General features: G+C 38.2%; 1 protein-coding gene across 5 annotated transcripts in view; it reads left to right on the plus strand.

Annotated features, from left to right (window-relative positions):
* MAEA (macrophage erythroblast attacher, E3 ubiquitin ligase) overlaps positions 1-15,677 on the plus strand; it is a 51,942-nt gene that overhangs the window by 9,720 nt on the left and 26,545 nt on the right. For all 5 annotated transcript variants that reach the window (XM_075499574.1, XM_075499578.1, XM_075499573.1 and 2 more), the window contains 2 exons: positions 7,715-7,897; positions 11,580-11,783. In XM_075499574.1, the coding sequence (XP_075355689.1) occupies positions 7,715-7,897; positions 11,580-11,783 (387 nt within the window). The remainder of the gene's footprint in view (positions 1-7,714; positions 7,898-11,579; positions 11,784-15,677) is intronic.

The following is a 15,677-nucleotide window of genomic DNA, read 5'->3' on the forward strand; positions in this document are numbered from 1 at the left end:
TGTATACACAATAACTGAGTCAGAAATGATCATCATTGCTCAGTGGGATCTTGGGGTTATAGTGAATGTTTTTTGGGAATTATCAGGTTAATGTTGACAAACTTAGGACAGAAGTCTTGGGAAAAGGAAGAATGGAGACCTTCATTACGTAGCAATGAAAAATCCATGATTATATCTTCTCTTAAGTAGTATGAGTTACTCTTATTTTCTCCCTTCCCTCATCTTGAAAAATGATGTAGTAGAACTGGAAAATGTCTACAGAAGGGCAAGAAGGATTAGAGATATGGAAACACTGTCTTCAAAGAATGGTTTAGAAAGAGCCTCTTCAATCTCAAGAGACATGAGAGGCATAGAAGAGTGAATGTTTCCTGTTTTCTTCCAAAACAACAACAAAAGGGTTTCAAATTAGGCTAACAGTTGACAGGACAAAACCGAGGAGTGTTTCTTCACACAATGTGTGAGGCTGTGAAATGTCTCACCACAGGATGTTGCAGTGCTGAAATTCTACAGGTCAACAACAACAACCGGAGTTCATGGATGAGAAACGCCCCATGGTTTTCTGCTATAAATCTCCCACCTCTGACTCAAGAAGCCCAAAGAGACTGTTTGAGATTAGTAACTTTATGTTCTTGCTTTTTTTCAAGTGCCATCCCCCTTCTGGATGTTGTCAAAGACAGTGACAGAGGAGGGACTTTGGGTCTTACCTGGTATGACCTTTCATATCTCCATATGGAGATGAATTTGGTGTGTAAATTAGCAATGAGGATCTACGATCCAGTCTCTTTCTAGAAGAATTCATAAAGTTATGGTAGGAAAGGACCTCTGCAGACAGTGTAGTTCAGGCTTCTGCTTGAATCCGGGCTAACTTCAAAGCTAATTTGAGTTGCTCAGGGTCCTGCCTAGTTCTGAAAGTTCCCAAGGGTGGAGATTCCACCACCTTTCTGGGCTGCTGTTTCAGTGCTTACCAACTCTCCTGGTTAAAATATTTTTTTCCTTATGTCCAGCTGGAATTTTATTTGCTGCCAGTTGTCAACTCTGCCTCCTTTTTTGCTCTGTAACTCTTGAGAAAAGTCTGGCTAGCTCTTATCTATAACCTTCACCTTTAGGCAGTGGAAGACTTCTATCAGATTGTGCTGCTCCCAACTCCCTGTAGCCTTCCCTTCTGCAAGTGAAACAAGCCTGCCCCTCTCAGCCTCTCTTTGGATTTTGTATCCTCCAGCCAGCTAACCATCATGGTGGTCGCTTTCTGGACTCTTTCCAGTTTGTCTTTTTTGGCAGGGGTGCGGGGAAGTGACCTGAAAACCAGACTCAGTATTCCAGATGAGTCTGCGTGCGTGCTGATCATAAAGAACTATCATTCCTCTCAACCCACTGCCTTTAATCTTGCTAATGCAGCCTCGTATGTGGTTAACTTCCATTGCCCCAAGAGTCTGTTGCTGACTTCTATCCAACCTGCTGTCCATCAGATCCTCTACACCTTTTTCTGCAGAAGTGATCCTAGCCAGTTACTCCACAGCCTGTGCTAATGGCTGGGGTGGTTTTGTGGCAGGTGCAGGCCTCTGGTTTTTACTTTGATTGCATTTCATAAAGTTCTTAGTGTGTTTCTCTAGCTTGTCATTTCTTCTGAACGGCAGCTCTGCAACCCAGCATTGTCAAGCACTCCACCAGTTTGTTGTCCTCTCTGAGCTTTCTGATTGTGTGTTCTGTTGCATAGTGCAGATGGTTGAAGAAGACATGTATGTTGGAGCTGATAACCTTCCTCAGGAGGCAAGCAGTACTTGTAATTGGCCACCAGGTAGCTTTTGAACCACTGACCATTATTCTTTGAGCCTGGCTGTTGAGTCCATCCCTAACCCCTGTGGTATTCCAGCCATTCAGTCCACGTCTCCCTATTTGGCTACAATGGGAGACAATGTCAAAAAACTTCCTAAACTTAGTATGAAAGACTACCAGTGCGCTCCTCTCATTCAGAGGTCGTCATTTTGTCACTGAAAGCAAACAGTGTTGTCAAGCTTGATTTGCTTATGGCAAATCTAGGCTGGCTATTCTCAGTCAATTTTACAAGCTTGGAAATGGCTTCCATCTGATTTTTTTTTTTTCCATAACTTTCCCAAGAACTGAGATGAGGCAGACTAGCCTGTAGCTTCCATGATCTTCCAGGTTCTCTTTTTGGAAGAGAAGCAAGAAACTTGCCCTTTTCAGTCATTGAGGACTTTCCTTGTTCGCCATGACATTTCAGAGATCGTAGCAGCTTTACAGTGTCATCGGTGAGCTCCTTCCCTTCTGGTCCCATGTACCTGGATATCCTCAGCTTGCTTTAGACTTCTCATGTGAATAGTACCTCTCTCCCCAGGCTCAGTTGCACATACACAATCACGAAGGCTTAGAAGACCTTACCAGTAAAGACAAAGAAGGCATTTAGAACTGAGACTTTCTGTTGTTGCTAGGTCACAAACTCAATTCTGTAATGCCTTTCTTCATCTTCGTTATGCTGTTCATCTGTCTATAAAACCCTTGTAATTAGAATTGCTTATTAGTTTGAACTCCAGTTGAATAAAGTGGATGTATATGTTGGCCATGATGGTAACGAGTGCTGGATTTCTAGCTGTGACTCAGAGTGCTTCTCCTCCATCTTGGCTGGAGGAATATAACACCTCTGCAAAGAAGATCTTGCCACAATTCATATTGCTTTTGTTATCTTGTACTTTCTCCCAAGCAGAGAGCCCTTCAGCAGTGCATGTCTTCACTTTATTTGGAAACCCCAGGTGCTTAATTAGCGAGCAAGTGACTGTATCTGTCATGGAAGCTGCGAGTGTGCGTTGAGGCTAAAACATTGCCACATTCTCGAGATGCCCAAGCTGCTTAGTGGAATTCAAGGTGCTAAAACCAGCATAAGAAGTCCAATCTGGTTGTCTGACTCCCACAAACATAAATACCATTGAGGTAGTGGAGCTTTTTAAGCTTTGATCACTATAATTAATGAACTTCTGTGCAGGGAAAATGACTTGCATTCTGCTCTCCCTTTCTATATTGTTAAAGGCTATAGATGGTATGTTCTCATGGCATGTTTTTTAAAGCAAATTTTCTCTGAGCCCGAAGAGAAAGGCATGGGCTGAGGTGAGAGTACTTATCAGCAATTGTTTTTATATATTCAATTTATGGATGGAGAACTAAGTGTGTGCACATAGATACATTTAGAAAGCCTTAAGAAGAAAAGAAAAATTAAGAATCTCACTAATATATTGATAATGACTGTAAAAACAAAGGTAGATATGCATTGTGGGATACTGTGTAGAGGATTGACTGGTTTAACTTGATATTATTTATATTTCTTTAAATATTTTTTTAGAGACTGATAATAAACACTTAGTGTATACAGTTTAACCATCAGGATACAATACATGCAAGCATTTAATACTTGCTGTTTTTTTCTAGTTTTAATAGGTATTCAGAAAAATCAAGAAAATGGTATCACTTTTTCAATAAGCCATTAATTTACTAATTTATTTTGTTGGAAATATATTTAGTAGATAACATCACTATATTTAAGGGTATTTCAAGTTAAATTTGATGTGGCTTATTAAAAGAAATATTACCTACATTTGCACAATTTGAACAGTTTTAGCCACTTCATGATTTTTAGAACCAGTCAGTCTTGCCTTGGTACCTTATTCACATTCATGGGCTGGAAGAGGACTGTGTGTGGGCTGAAGGCCAGAGAGTTAACATCATAGTTGAGTTCCGAAGTGTAAGCTTAAAAACTGCCTCTGACGTTCTTAGCTCTGCTGTTTTCTACTCCCTCCACACAACTGAACAACCAAGGTATAGCTCTCATGGCAGTCCTTCCTCCTCTTCCACCAGTTTAAGCGCTTAGACCCAAAAGGATCCTCTCTTGAGTCTTGTCTCCACAGCTAGAGCTTGTGGGAGCATGTTCTGGGACAGCACACCAGAGTTTTCTGGCTTTCTAAAACCAGAGTGAATTATCTCCTGAAATGAAGAAAATACTTGGATCAGGTTATTCAATTGTCTCTGCCTCTCTTTTAGTGCTTAGCACCTGGAAATAGTCATGTGCTACATTTGCAGAAGCCTCCAGCCAAGCAGATTTTCCTTCACAGCACAGTAGCAAAATTTTGGTCTTGGAAAAACTTGTGTTACTGTAATTTTACCCCTTGTGTAGGCTGTTCTAGCTTAAGTCAAATTCCTTTTCATTAGGTTTAAGTTTGACTTGGTTTAGTATATGCTTAAGTTGAATAATGTGTCTGCAGCTGTGGAAGCTGGTGAACAAAAGAAGCAGAATCTATTTAGTGACACTGGGTTTAAATATGCTGCCCACTAATATTTTACATCTCTCCTTTGTATCCTCTTCAGTGCTCATGGTATGAGCCAACTGAGGTGTGGTTTTTCAAGCTCTAATGAGTAGGACAAGTTGGTATTGTGCTTTTACAGAATGCATTCTGGTAGGTTCTTGCTGCTTTATTTCAATTTTTTCAATGTTTAGTAGCTGGTTATCCTTTTTTCCTTACGGTAATGCTTCCCTAGGCTGAGTTCTGTAGGCCACACTTGTCCTTAAAGAATAACTGTGTAATCCAGGCTTGGTCACAGAATCGTACTGGCAGTAAAAGTTGAAAGTCTCTAATAGGCTTGTGGCAGCTGATGATAGGTAAATTTTGCAGCTGTCTCTTGGTCCGACAAGTTTGGTATTCACTGTTTTATAACGATGGTACCTGAAAATTAAAGTGAACCATAATTAAGAATTTTTTAGAATTACATTTTCCAGAGCATTGCTTTGTTATGTTTTCCTTCCATTTACTTTTGTTATTGGAGAAAGAAAATAAATTTATTGGTACAGTGCCTGTAACTTTTGAAGAGTTCTGTGGTAAAGCAAACCAGTACTGGGAAATGGAGTCTCTTTTGGAGCATAGGAACTGTACGAGTAACAAAACAAGCAGTGGATCAAGATGCAGAGTCTAGATAAGATGCTTTCTCAGTAAGGAGCATAGCAGTTGTAATTTATAAATTTGGGCATTCGTAGAACCTAGTCCTGTAAAGTAAGTGTAAAAGCTGTACCTGGATACAATTTACAAATATCCACTAGAAACTGCTGGCTCTATAGTAAGAAACAGGTGCCCATGCAAATTATGACGAAGTCTGTCAGTTTCAGTTGTGCAACTAATTTCATATATACTTTAAAGTTTTTTTTTCTTTGCTTTACAATATTACTTTAAAGTAATTTCTCTTGTTATGCTACACTAAAATTATGTTTAGCAATATATTTATTTGTATTTACTTTCAGAGTATATAGTAAAACAGTTCAACTCCTAGTCTCTTCCACACAGGACTTTCAGCTCTTTTTTTGAGGGAGGAAAAAAAAAATGGATAAAACAAGATTCAAAAACCTATTACACCTAGACACAAAATTAATGATATATAATGATGCCAGCTGAAATTGCAAGTCCAATTGTTTTAAATGTCATATGAACACAGACTGCCAGAAATTTGCACGCTAAAGAGACAGAGCATGGGAAACGGGAAGTGTTATTGCTCTTGTGTGCAGATAAGAAACTAGGGAAAAGGGAGATTAAAGCTAAGATTTTTTCAAACTGACTAGATCTGTGTGTCCAGTTCAACTGACTGCTCAAAATTTAACAAACACTTTTTGTAGTCAAACAGATACCTCACATCAATAGTAGCTTCTGAAAGTCTTGATTGGTGTAGCTTTTCAGTGTGGTGTGGAAAGCTGATTAGCAAAGTACTTGCAGAAATTAAATTCAGTAGATGCAAGTAACTGAAGAAAACATGTCTTAAAGAAGTTGTCTTAATGCTGTCTGGCATCAAGGCTTGGAGTGGGAGACAAGCTTCTATGTTCAAAAGTGTGAGATTTCAAAATAATGGTCCCCCAAAACACGCATTCTATCTGTGGGGCCTTAAAATCATTTATCTTTTTTTTGGAAATGGAGAAGGGAAATAAGATAAGAGCTAAAGATGGAATAAAAGATGGTTATATAGACAATTAAGTGGGTGTTAAAGCCTGTTAATTGTGATGTTTTATGTGGTTTGAGTTTTGGGGGGTGTGGTGCTGGGATTTTAGGGGAGGATGTATAAGGAAAATAATTGTTTTAGCTTGATACTTCCTGTGGTAAAGGCTTGTTCTGTCATTTGTTTAGGTCTTAGTTTGAGATGCCAAAAAGCATTAAATAGATCATTTCAGTCTTTCTGAGAGGAAGAGGAGCCCTTTTATATCTTATCAGGAGTATCCTTTGTTATACTTCTACTACAAATAAGAACAACTTATTGTAGGTCATACAAAGTCTTGGGAAGCAAGTACTTTGGCTCATCCTCCTTATTCTGAACGGAAAGTCTTCCTCTGTGCATCTTTAATTGAGAATTGCAATGATTATGTAGTAACCTCTCTCCTAATAGAGCCCAAAAGGAGAGTGGACCCTGGGGATACTTTCTTGCATGTAAATGATTAGAAGGAAGAAAATGGAGGCAATCTTGATATAATTGATTAGAAGTGATATACTTGAGAGATTTGTAATCAAACATATGTGATATATACCAAACAGAACACTGATTTGTGTTTCCTGTTTTACCTTTAATATGTGTAATCTGATTGCTAGCTAAATTATGCCTTTGATTAATGGAAAAGCAATCAAGATAATCATAACTACCTGAAAGAACTTCTCATGGACTTTTTCAAGATAAAAGATATGGATTAATTAAGTGTATAACACTGGAATGTTTTTAGCTCTAAAATTCCTGTTTCTGTGAAGTAATAGAACTTCCTGTCCAAATTGCTTATGCTGTCACTGTAGTCAAAGCAACAAGATGGGAGCAGCTTAACATTTACTGTAAGCTTTCCGCAAATCATTCAGTACCCTAAGCATTGACCAGGCAGTAGACTACTCCCATATATGTGTTCTTAATGGCTATCAGTAGCAGTTTTGATATGGCTGTCTCATAAAGGCATGGGACAAGTAGGACAGGAGACCTCCAAGACTGGCTAGTCTCTAAGCCAAGGAATGGAGTCTTAGAAGAATTTAACAAACTTAGTCATACAGTGTAGGGTTTTTTCACCAAAACAAGACTTACATGGAGTTTCTCTTAGCATTTATTATAGTCCTACTGGAGTTAATATTGAAAAGTAGTCCTTCATGGGCAGAAGTAAGGAGGAAACCTATTCGATTTCCTGAATACCCATTGGTGTACTATGTATAAGTTTTTCAGTAGCCAATATGCATTATATATGCTTTCACAAAGGTAACTTTCTCTTCTTTTGTGAACTCTTGAATGAAAGAAATGTAAACTTAAAACGGCATGTTCTGAAGGGTGATCTCGTAGTTGTAGTTAACTTGTAGCTTTCCATTTTTAGATACACCTTTGTCTTTGCTTTCTGTTTTCCCTGAAATGTTTCCATCAGTGCTTGCTACAGTCAAAGCAGGATAGGTGAAACTGGTATCAGAGAAGAATCTACCAGCTTTTATTTCCTGTCACTTTTTTTTTTTTTTAATAATCTTTGGATTGTTAGCTCCTTGCTGAGAGGGCTTAAATAAGGCCTTTGATATGAGAACTCAAGTTCAATTAATGAATTCTAGTGTCCTGGAACCGAGGTGGTGTTCTGACTGCATCAGATAAAATCATCAGTCTCTCTAAACTCTAGAAGACCTGACTTTTTTAATACAGAAATTCTAATGGCTTGATATTTCTCATTTAGGTGCCATATGAAACACTGAACAAACGGTTTCGAGCTGCACAGAAAAACATTGATCGAGAGACTAGCCACGTTACAATGGTTGTGGCAGAGCTGGAGAAGACACTGAGCAGTTGTCCTGCTGTGGATTCAGTTGTTAGTCTCCTGGATGGAGTAGTTGAAAAACTCAGTGTTCTGAAACGAAAGGTAAGTGTCGTTCTACCTTGTGATTGCTTTGTCTTTGCAAAGTTAACAAAAGTAGTTTTCTGCAATGCTGATTGCTTGAATTTTCTTTTCAAGATATAGGTATTGCAGGCACTGTAAACAAAGGCCTTAGAATGCACAGCAAAACACCAAAAGTTACTGTATCTTGCTTCACTGTGCTTATGATATATGTCTTGGCATTCCATGACTAAGTATAACAAACCTCTGTTGAGAGTTAAAATTAATATGTGTTTATGTCCTGAAAAGGAATTTCTCTACCCACAGAAAAGAAATAGCAGCAAAATTAATTTATTTCTATCAATTCCTGCTGGTCTAGTGGAAAGGTTTGTGCGGTTCCATTAATTGATCACTTGAGGAGGGAAAACAGGTAGAAAATGAGGCTGAAAAGTGTTGAAACCCCAGTAGGGGCAGTTGTATGCAGTGTTGAGGCTTCTTTGCAGGCGAAAGTGCGAGTTGTCCTGGATTGTTACTTGAATGTTTTTTATAAATGTCAAACTTGCAGGTTGGAAGGTTCCTAGGGAATATTACTAAAAGCATTTTAAACAAAGTTTAGCAGTATAACCTGCTTCTAGCTGTTAAGCTTGAATGCTTGTGTAAAATACAGCCAAACTTTCGTGCCTTTACCACATCTTTCTAAGAAGAATGAGTTAAAAACATAAACTACATACTATAAGCCATCCTTATTTTGGATGGGAATATTACTCATCCTGAGACTCATCAGAACACTTACTCAAAACAAATCTTGCAGAAAAATGAAAATAGCTTTGTCACCTAGCTTTAGAGCAGTGCGTCTCCAAAAATAAATAGACAGAACAAATGGTAGCAGTCATTTCATTAAAACTTAAATGAAATAACCAACAGATGTAAAACTTGAGACTACATTAAGTGAAGCATCAAAATACCTTGGAGGTTTGTAACATGAAAATAAGTCAGGTATGTTGATTTGGGGTTTTCTGCTTGAACAGGTTAGCTAGGTGTCAAAAAGCTGATCTGCAAAAGATTTCATAAATCTAATTGCTGTTTTCATCTTTGGTTTGTGAGACTTAGAGGTCTTAAAGGATATGGTTTCTTCGTTTCTCTGTTACTTACAGAAAGAAATTACTGCTATTTCTGACAGAGGTGTTAGATTTTGCTTGTAGGTGTGTAGTAATGATGTGGAGGAGTAAGTTATTTACTTGTTAAATCTTTGCTGACTGCGGGGGTGTGTCTGAAGGCATTGCTGAATGTTTTGGGTGCAAGGCTCCATTTTAGTGTAATTGCTCATTTGTTTTTGACTGCCTGAAAGACTGTGGGGAATCTTATAGCTGCTGAGAAAGAACAAAAGGCAAAAAAATCTGTTTAACAGTAAAAGTCTTCTGAAATACAAAGATCTTGTTTCTGCTCCAAACCCTCAACTCCAGCTGTCTTCTCTGTAATCTCTGCCCCGAGCAAAATGATTGTTTTCTTTAGGGCCTTTGGACCCATGTGGGATCTCTGTTTCCTCCTGTGTTTAGACAAGGATCTGATGAACTGCTGAGATGGCCATAATAGAATTAGATGGTTCCTTTGTTTAACACCTTACTCACTCTTAAAAAAGAGCTTTTCAACACAGCAGGTTTCTTGGGTTCTGAGAATGATCCTGGGGAAACCTAGGCCTTTGTGTTTTCCCTTTTGTATCCTGCTTAATAGCTTGTTCCCTTAAGGTCTATTAATGTCCAGCAGGGCAAGTCCATGTAGACTTGCTTCAGAGGGTTTTGCAAAGTATCTGTATGTAGCCTTTCTGAATGCACCAGAAGGATCAAAAAAACCAGCAAGAGCTGTCTAAGTCCAGATACAAAACCATATAAGGAGAGCCCTTTGATATGAGAAGGGGCTCAACCTTTGTGCCTGGCTGCCTTAAATTCTCCTAGTTGTATTCAGAATAATTCTCGAGGTTGCCTTCGCATCTGATAATACTGCAGACATCTAACAAGGGAGTTCTGGCTTGAGTTAATGTTTGCTTGCTGAATAGGAAAAGACTCAGTTTATAATTTAAACAAAATCTGATCACCAAACCATATGTTACAAAATAAAGCTAAATTCAGTAATAGAAGTAACTCAGACTTCAGTAATAAAAATAACTCAGGTTGTAGATGTTTACATGAATTTTATAAAAAACTATCTTGTATAGTGACTAGGGTTTTAGATACTTGAATTTTTGTATCGAGGGCTAGATCAGAGCCAGGCCTAATTAGGGCAAATTCTTGGTAGGCTTTTGTTGCACAAGTTTTCATTTATTTCACTTTGCTTTTCAAATATTGATCCTTCCAAAAGCAGTCTGTAAATGAACGTACATGGTAAAACCAATTAGAACCAACTTGTGCTTCCAGGGCTGGAGCTGTTATCCAAGGATGATACTGTAGCCTGAATACATTGAGTACTGGGAAGGTAGCAGTGGCAGCATGGAGTGCAAAGTGGGCTGCCAAAAGCCACCCAGGTTATTTGGTCTGTGCTTGGTTGGCAAACCTGCATGGACTTTCCTGTTGCCATAGCTGTGCAGTTATTCTAACACAAGCCAGCGAGTTTAAAGTTATCACAAGTAAGGCAACCCAACCTGAAATTGCTTCACTAGTGATACATCGCAGATGGGAAAGGTGCTAAGCCTCCATCGTCTTCTGGTTTGCTTTTACCTTAGCAAGCATGTAAAAGTACTGCAAGCTTTCTTGTGTTCTGTAGCCTGGCATGACCCACAACTGTCATGTGCTGTATACTGAGTCAGCTAGCTTTGAATTACGATATGTCTGTAATAAAATTGCCTGGTAAAATTTGCAGCTTAACTAATTGGCCATATAACTTTAAGGTTGAAGGAAAATAAGTATGACCTGAGTGTTTGGTTTTTAATTTAAAAAAAAAAAGTTGTGGAGATATTTTGGGGTGTGTGTTTTGCACTTGGCATGCCAGTATGTTGGTTTAAAAAAAAAAGTCATTCTGCTTCCTCTGGACAAATTTATTTTCCTAAGTAAGGCTCCTAACAGTAGATCCATGTTTCCAGAGTAGCAGAGGTAAGTAAAATAATACTAGTTTAACAAAGCTGATAATTTTTGAAAAACTACTCTAAGATCCTTGAATTAAAGGTGCCAAGAGGCCAGATGTTTATATAATTTTCATTATTGCATGACTGATTAAAATGGCTCCAGTGTATTAGAAGTAATGTGGGTTTACTCTGCATCACTCCTCAGTAGAACTAATTCAGTAGGACAGCTGCTTCAGGAAGAAGCCATGCATAGGTTAGAGGTGGAAATTCATGATGTTCAACCGTTTGGACCAGATGACTGCAAACCTTCACAAAGCTCTTTGCAGACTATTACAGCAGTTGCTGCTGTAGTTGATACGCTGCCATTTTCAGAGTAACTGCACATTAAGCAGAAAAGTGCATATACTCATAATGTTTAAATTTGTTTAAATTAAATGTTTAAATAAATAAGTTTAAAACTTATTTATATGCAAGAATATCTCAGAACTGGATCAGCCACACTGAAACTTAGATCCTGCCATAGGAAATGTCTTTCTAAATGAAAGAAATGCTATTGGGAGTAACTGTGGAATACATAAAGAATGCTTACAAACAATTCTTACTGTATTTTGCTTTAAAAGCAAATTGAAAATGTATAGCTCTTATTTGTTCCTGTTAATTTTTATTTTTTAGGCAGTCGAATCAATCCAGGCTGAAGATGAAAGTGCAAAACTCTGCAAACGTAGGATTGAACATCTGAAAGAACATAGTAGTGACCAGCCAGCTGCTGCAAACATGTGGAAGAAGAAACGTATGGATCGTATGATGGTGGAACATCTTTTACGCTGTGGCTACTACAATACAGCTGTAAAACTAGCGAGACAAAGTGGTATTGAGGTTGGTAGCAATGTGTGCTAACTTACTAACAAAACGGTAGTGAAGAGGAAGTTGGCAAATAAGAACAACTATTTTTATGTATTGGTGTGCCTTTATTACTAATGTTTATCTGTTAATCTTTTTAGGCCTGAGTTTGATCTCCTTACTTGACATAAATTGCATTTTAATGTATTAAATAAGTCAAAATTGAATGCATAACTTTTAGTCACAAACTAAATGCTTTTAGATAAACACCTTGCCCTATTAAAACTTAGAGTAATTCTCAAATGTCGTACAGAATTTCTTGTTAGAGGCCTTTAGGCTGCTGATTAAGCAGTTGGTGGAGCTTCCCATCTGTCTAGCCACGCTTAAATGATATGTGTAGGTGACCAGACTGAGCAGAACACCGTATGCTGATTGAAGGAACAACTGTTTTATTGTATCATCCTACTATTTAATGCATCGAGAGGAAAGCTGGCTTATACTTTGGAAAATAAATCTTGATACAATTTGCATTTTTTAGTAGCCAGTATATCTTGCATGGTCCATAGAAACTTTTTGCTGTTTTGCTGATTTCCCCATCTATGATTCTGTGATTGTCACTTTCCTTTTCAGTGGTTATCTAGTTGGTTTTGCTTCTATCTCATAATTGCTTATGAAGTGTTTGGAGTTTGTGCACCTTTGTGTAGCTTCTTTATGCAGAGCAATGAATCCATACTCTGGTCCTCTGACAGCCACAAGGACATGAAAACTGATTCTTTAAGAATTTGCTGTTTATGTAGAGAAATCATGTTTTGCTAATTTTAAGTAGCATTTGCTATTTGATCCTCAGTGATTCTTGAATTTTAAGTTCTTTTCATATTCCTGATTCCAGAAGGTATGCAACTCTTTTGGTTAAAATCTTTCTCCTATAAAGATAAAGATGCTGAGAGTTTAGTTGTATTATGTGACTTAGGTACTTTGCCTTTCTTAGGTGACACAGTTGAACACATCTCTGAGCTAGTTGAGGGGAAGAGATTTTTGTTACTGGTGTCAAATTACAGCATATGTACCTGTTCTTTGTCTTGTACAACGAGCATATCTGTCACATGTCTCTCCTGTCTTACCAGTCTGATCCTGTTCAACCAGTAGTGATTTCAGTAAATGCCAAAAAGGAAATGGCAAGTAGAGGTTGAATGGAAGGGAGAGGGGGAAGAAGTGGGTTACAAACTATTAATAGGAACGAGTCCTGAAGAAATTCACTGAAGAGGCTGCTATGCCTCACTAAAGGTAGCACATATGTGTGAATCAAAAAATCGAGACAATTATTCTGGGATAATTGCAGCTGAATGGTCAGCAGCTCTTCCACTTCTGGTAGATGTTTCCCTCTGTTTTGAGCAGGAGCTCATCTCATGCTGAATCATCATGTTACCGTACCTACTAGGTCTGCTGAAAAAGCACTATGGAAATATTTTCACTTTCATAGCAAGTTTTATTATGCCTGATTGAGTAATGCTCACCTTGGGTTTAGACATGAGCGTGGAAGTCCATTATGATACACTGCAAGACCGTGTGGTACGAAGCGTTGCACTTGTGAAGCATTAAAGCTTTTCATTCTGTTTGCTGAATAGAAGGTTTTGTGTTTAAAAAAAAAAAAAGTTTTAAATAAGTTTATTTAACTTCTGCCTTCAAGCCTAAGTATTTTTATTTGCATAACACCAAAGTTAACTTGAATAATGCAGAACTTGGTTGCACGTGTTGGATGCACTGAGGCTGTATTTCTTCTAGTTTGCTAAAATCATGCATTTTACTCAACATTGACGTTTACATTTGGGCTAAATGAGGATAGGCTTCCCTCAGTCTCTCAACATTATACTCAGTCTTTCCTACTGTATGGTAATGCTCACTGCAAACAGCTTTTATAATGGTAAGATAATGAGACTTGATAATTATAAAGAATTTGGTTTTGCTGGTTTAGTAAGACAACTTCTCTGTTTCTTTTTATTCCTTTCTTGCTGAAGGATATGAGCATGTAAACATTCTCTAATGCTTAAGGATGTAACTTTGCTGTAGAGATTACAAAATATCATGGCATTTTTCTCTTGTCCAAAGTAATCTTTCTGTTTACTGTAGTCTCAACTGTAATTTTGGTAAATGTCTCCACCACTGCAGGCTTTAGAAGCACACTGCTGTATAGTGAATCTGGTCACGTCTATTACCTGGTATTTTTTTTTTCTGTATCAAGACAATATTGTTACCACTGGGTAGGCACTATACCCTAAGTAGGAACGTGAAAAAAGGTGGGGTTTTTGCTCAACTTGTCTGCCAGCCAGAGGTGAGGCCAGTGGACAAGTGGAGCATGATCTAGCAAAGCGATCTAGCAAAGAGGACTCAACAGCACTCTGGGTTGCATTGGGGTGAGCATCACCAGCAGGGGGAAGGGTGGTGATCCAGCCCCTCTTCTCAATGCTGATTAGACCCATCTGGAGTGCTGTATCTAGTTCTGGGCTCCTCAGCAGACACCCTGGGGTGTGGAGTCTCCCTGTACTTGGAGATATTCAAACCCAAATTGGACTGGAAAAGGTCCTAAGTAACCTGTTGTAGATGACCCTGCTTTGAGCAAGGGGACTACACAACCTCCAGAGGTCTCGGTCTCAACCATTCCATGATTCTGTTTCTATGATTGCAGGCCAAATGGCTAGAAGTGCCCTTTGCTGCTATTTGAAAAGGCTGAAGGAAACGGCTCTTTCCATTTCAGTTGTAGCTTGTGGATCCTAGATTAAGCATCTTTCAGTAGCTGTTAGACCAGTCTTGGGAGCATGTCTCAGCCTGCTTGTTTTAAGTTCCTTTCACAGCTTGTGAATGCTAAGAGACCTGCAGAGCTGCTAAGGTACTTCATGGGTGGAAGCAGTTTAGAAAGTGTTGTTTCAGTGACCAAAAGCAAACCATTGAAGTATTCATATGTTTGGCAATAATACACAGAAGTTTGCTCAAAGATTGACTATGCACCATAGTGTCCAATTCTAATAGTTATTGATGGGCTGTGACAAATTCTAGTCTGCTTTCCAAATTAACTACCTTCATAGGAATGATATTCTTGAATTCTTGTCATGGAAGTTAAGGACTTAAAAGCTGTGGTTATAAACTAGGAAGCAAACAGCTATGAAAAGAAATGCTGGATGTGAAAAATGATAGGGAAGTTTAAATATCAGGGTTATGAACTAGCTCAAGTTAGGAATAACTTCTCGTATGCAGCATATATAAAGCATAATTTTATATGGCAATATAAGAAATAAACTACAAACATGTAATGTGTGTAATATGTCTTTAAAGAAAAGTAATGCTGTTTGGGAAAGTAAACCGAAATGTGAGTAATATTAAAATAAAAGCTGACAGTCAAGGACAGAAATGTCACGTTCATGCCAAAGTAAATATGGGGTGGAGGGGATTCTATTGTGGACTTTTTTCTTGATGTCTTCTGGCTGCCTAATGATCCGAAAAACAGTTTGGGTTGAAGATATAAACTAGATGTTAAGTTTTTGTTATTGCATAGAAATGAAGCTCATCAGTAACAGCTTGTTACACTTAATAATGATCTTATTTTGACTCTATTATGACCTTGGAGTGCAACACAATATAAAAATGCATATTTTCATCTGCAGATTCATATATTCAGCTAGCTGGCAGGGTTGTCTGTTAACTTAAACTTTGCTATTCCATGTTCTGCTACATTAAATGCTATCTCACTTCTGTGCCATTAATTGATAGGCAAACCTAGTTTTGGAGATGTGGTGTTCCAGTAGGAAGTTGGTTGCTGTTTGTAGATAAGTTTTTATAGTTAGGTTAGGTGTGTAGTGCTTTGTTTGCTGTTCTTAGGGGTGGTTGTTTTTTAAATTTCATGCTTTTTCTAGCCCCTTTTTTAATAGGCTAGAAAGA

This window comes from Mycteria americana, chromosome 4 (genome assembly GCF_035582795.1).
Source record: "Mycteria americana isolate JAX WOST 10 ecotype Jacksonville Zoo and Gardens chromosome 4, USCA_MyAme_1.0, whole genome shotgun sequence".
In the NCBI taxonomy this organism is placed as follows: Eukaryota; Metazoa; Chordata; class Aves; order Ciconiiformes; family Ciconiidae; genus Mycteria; species Mycteria americana.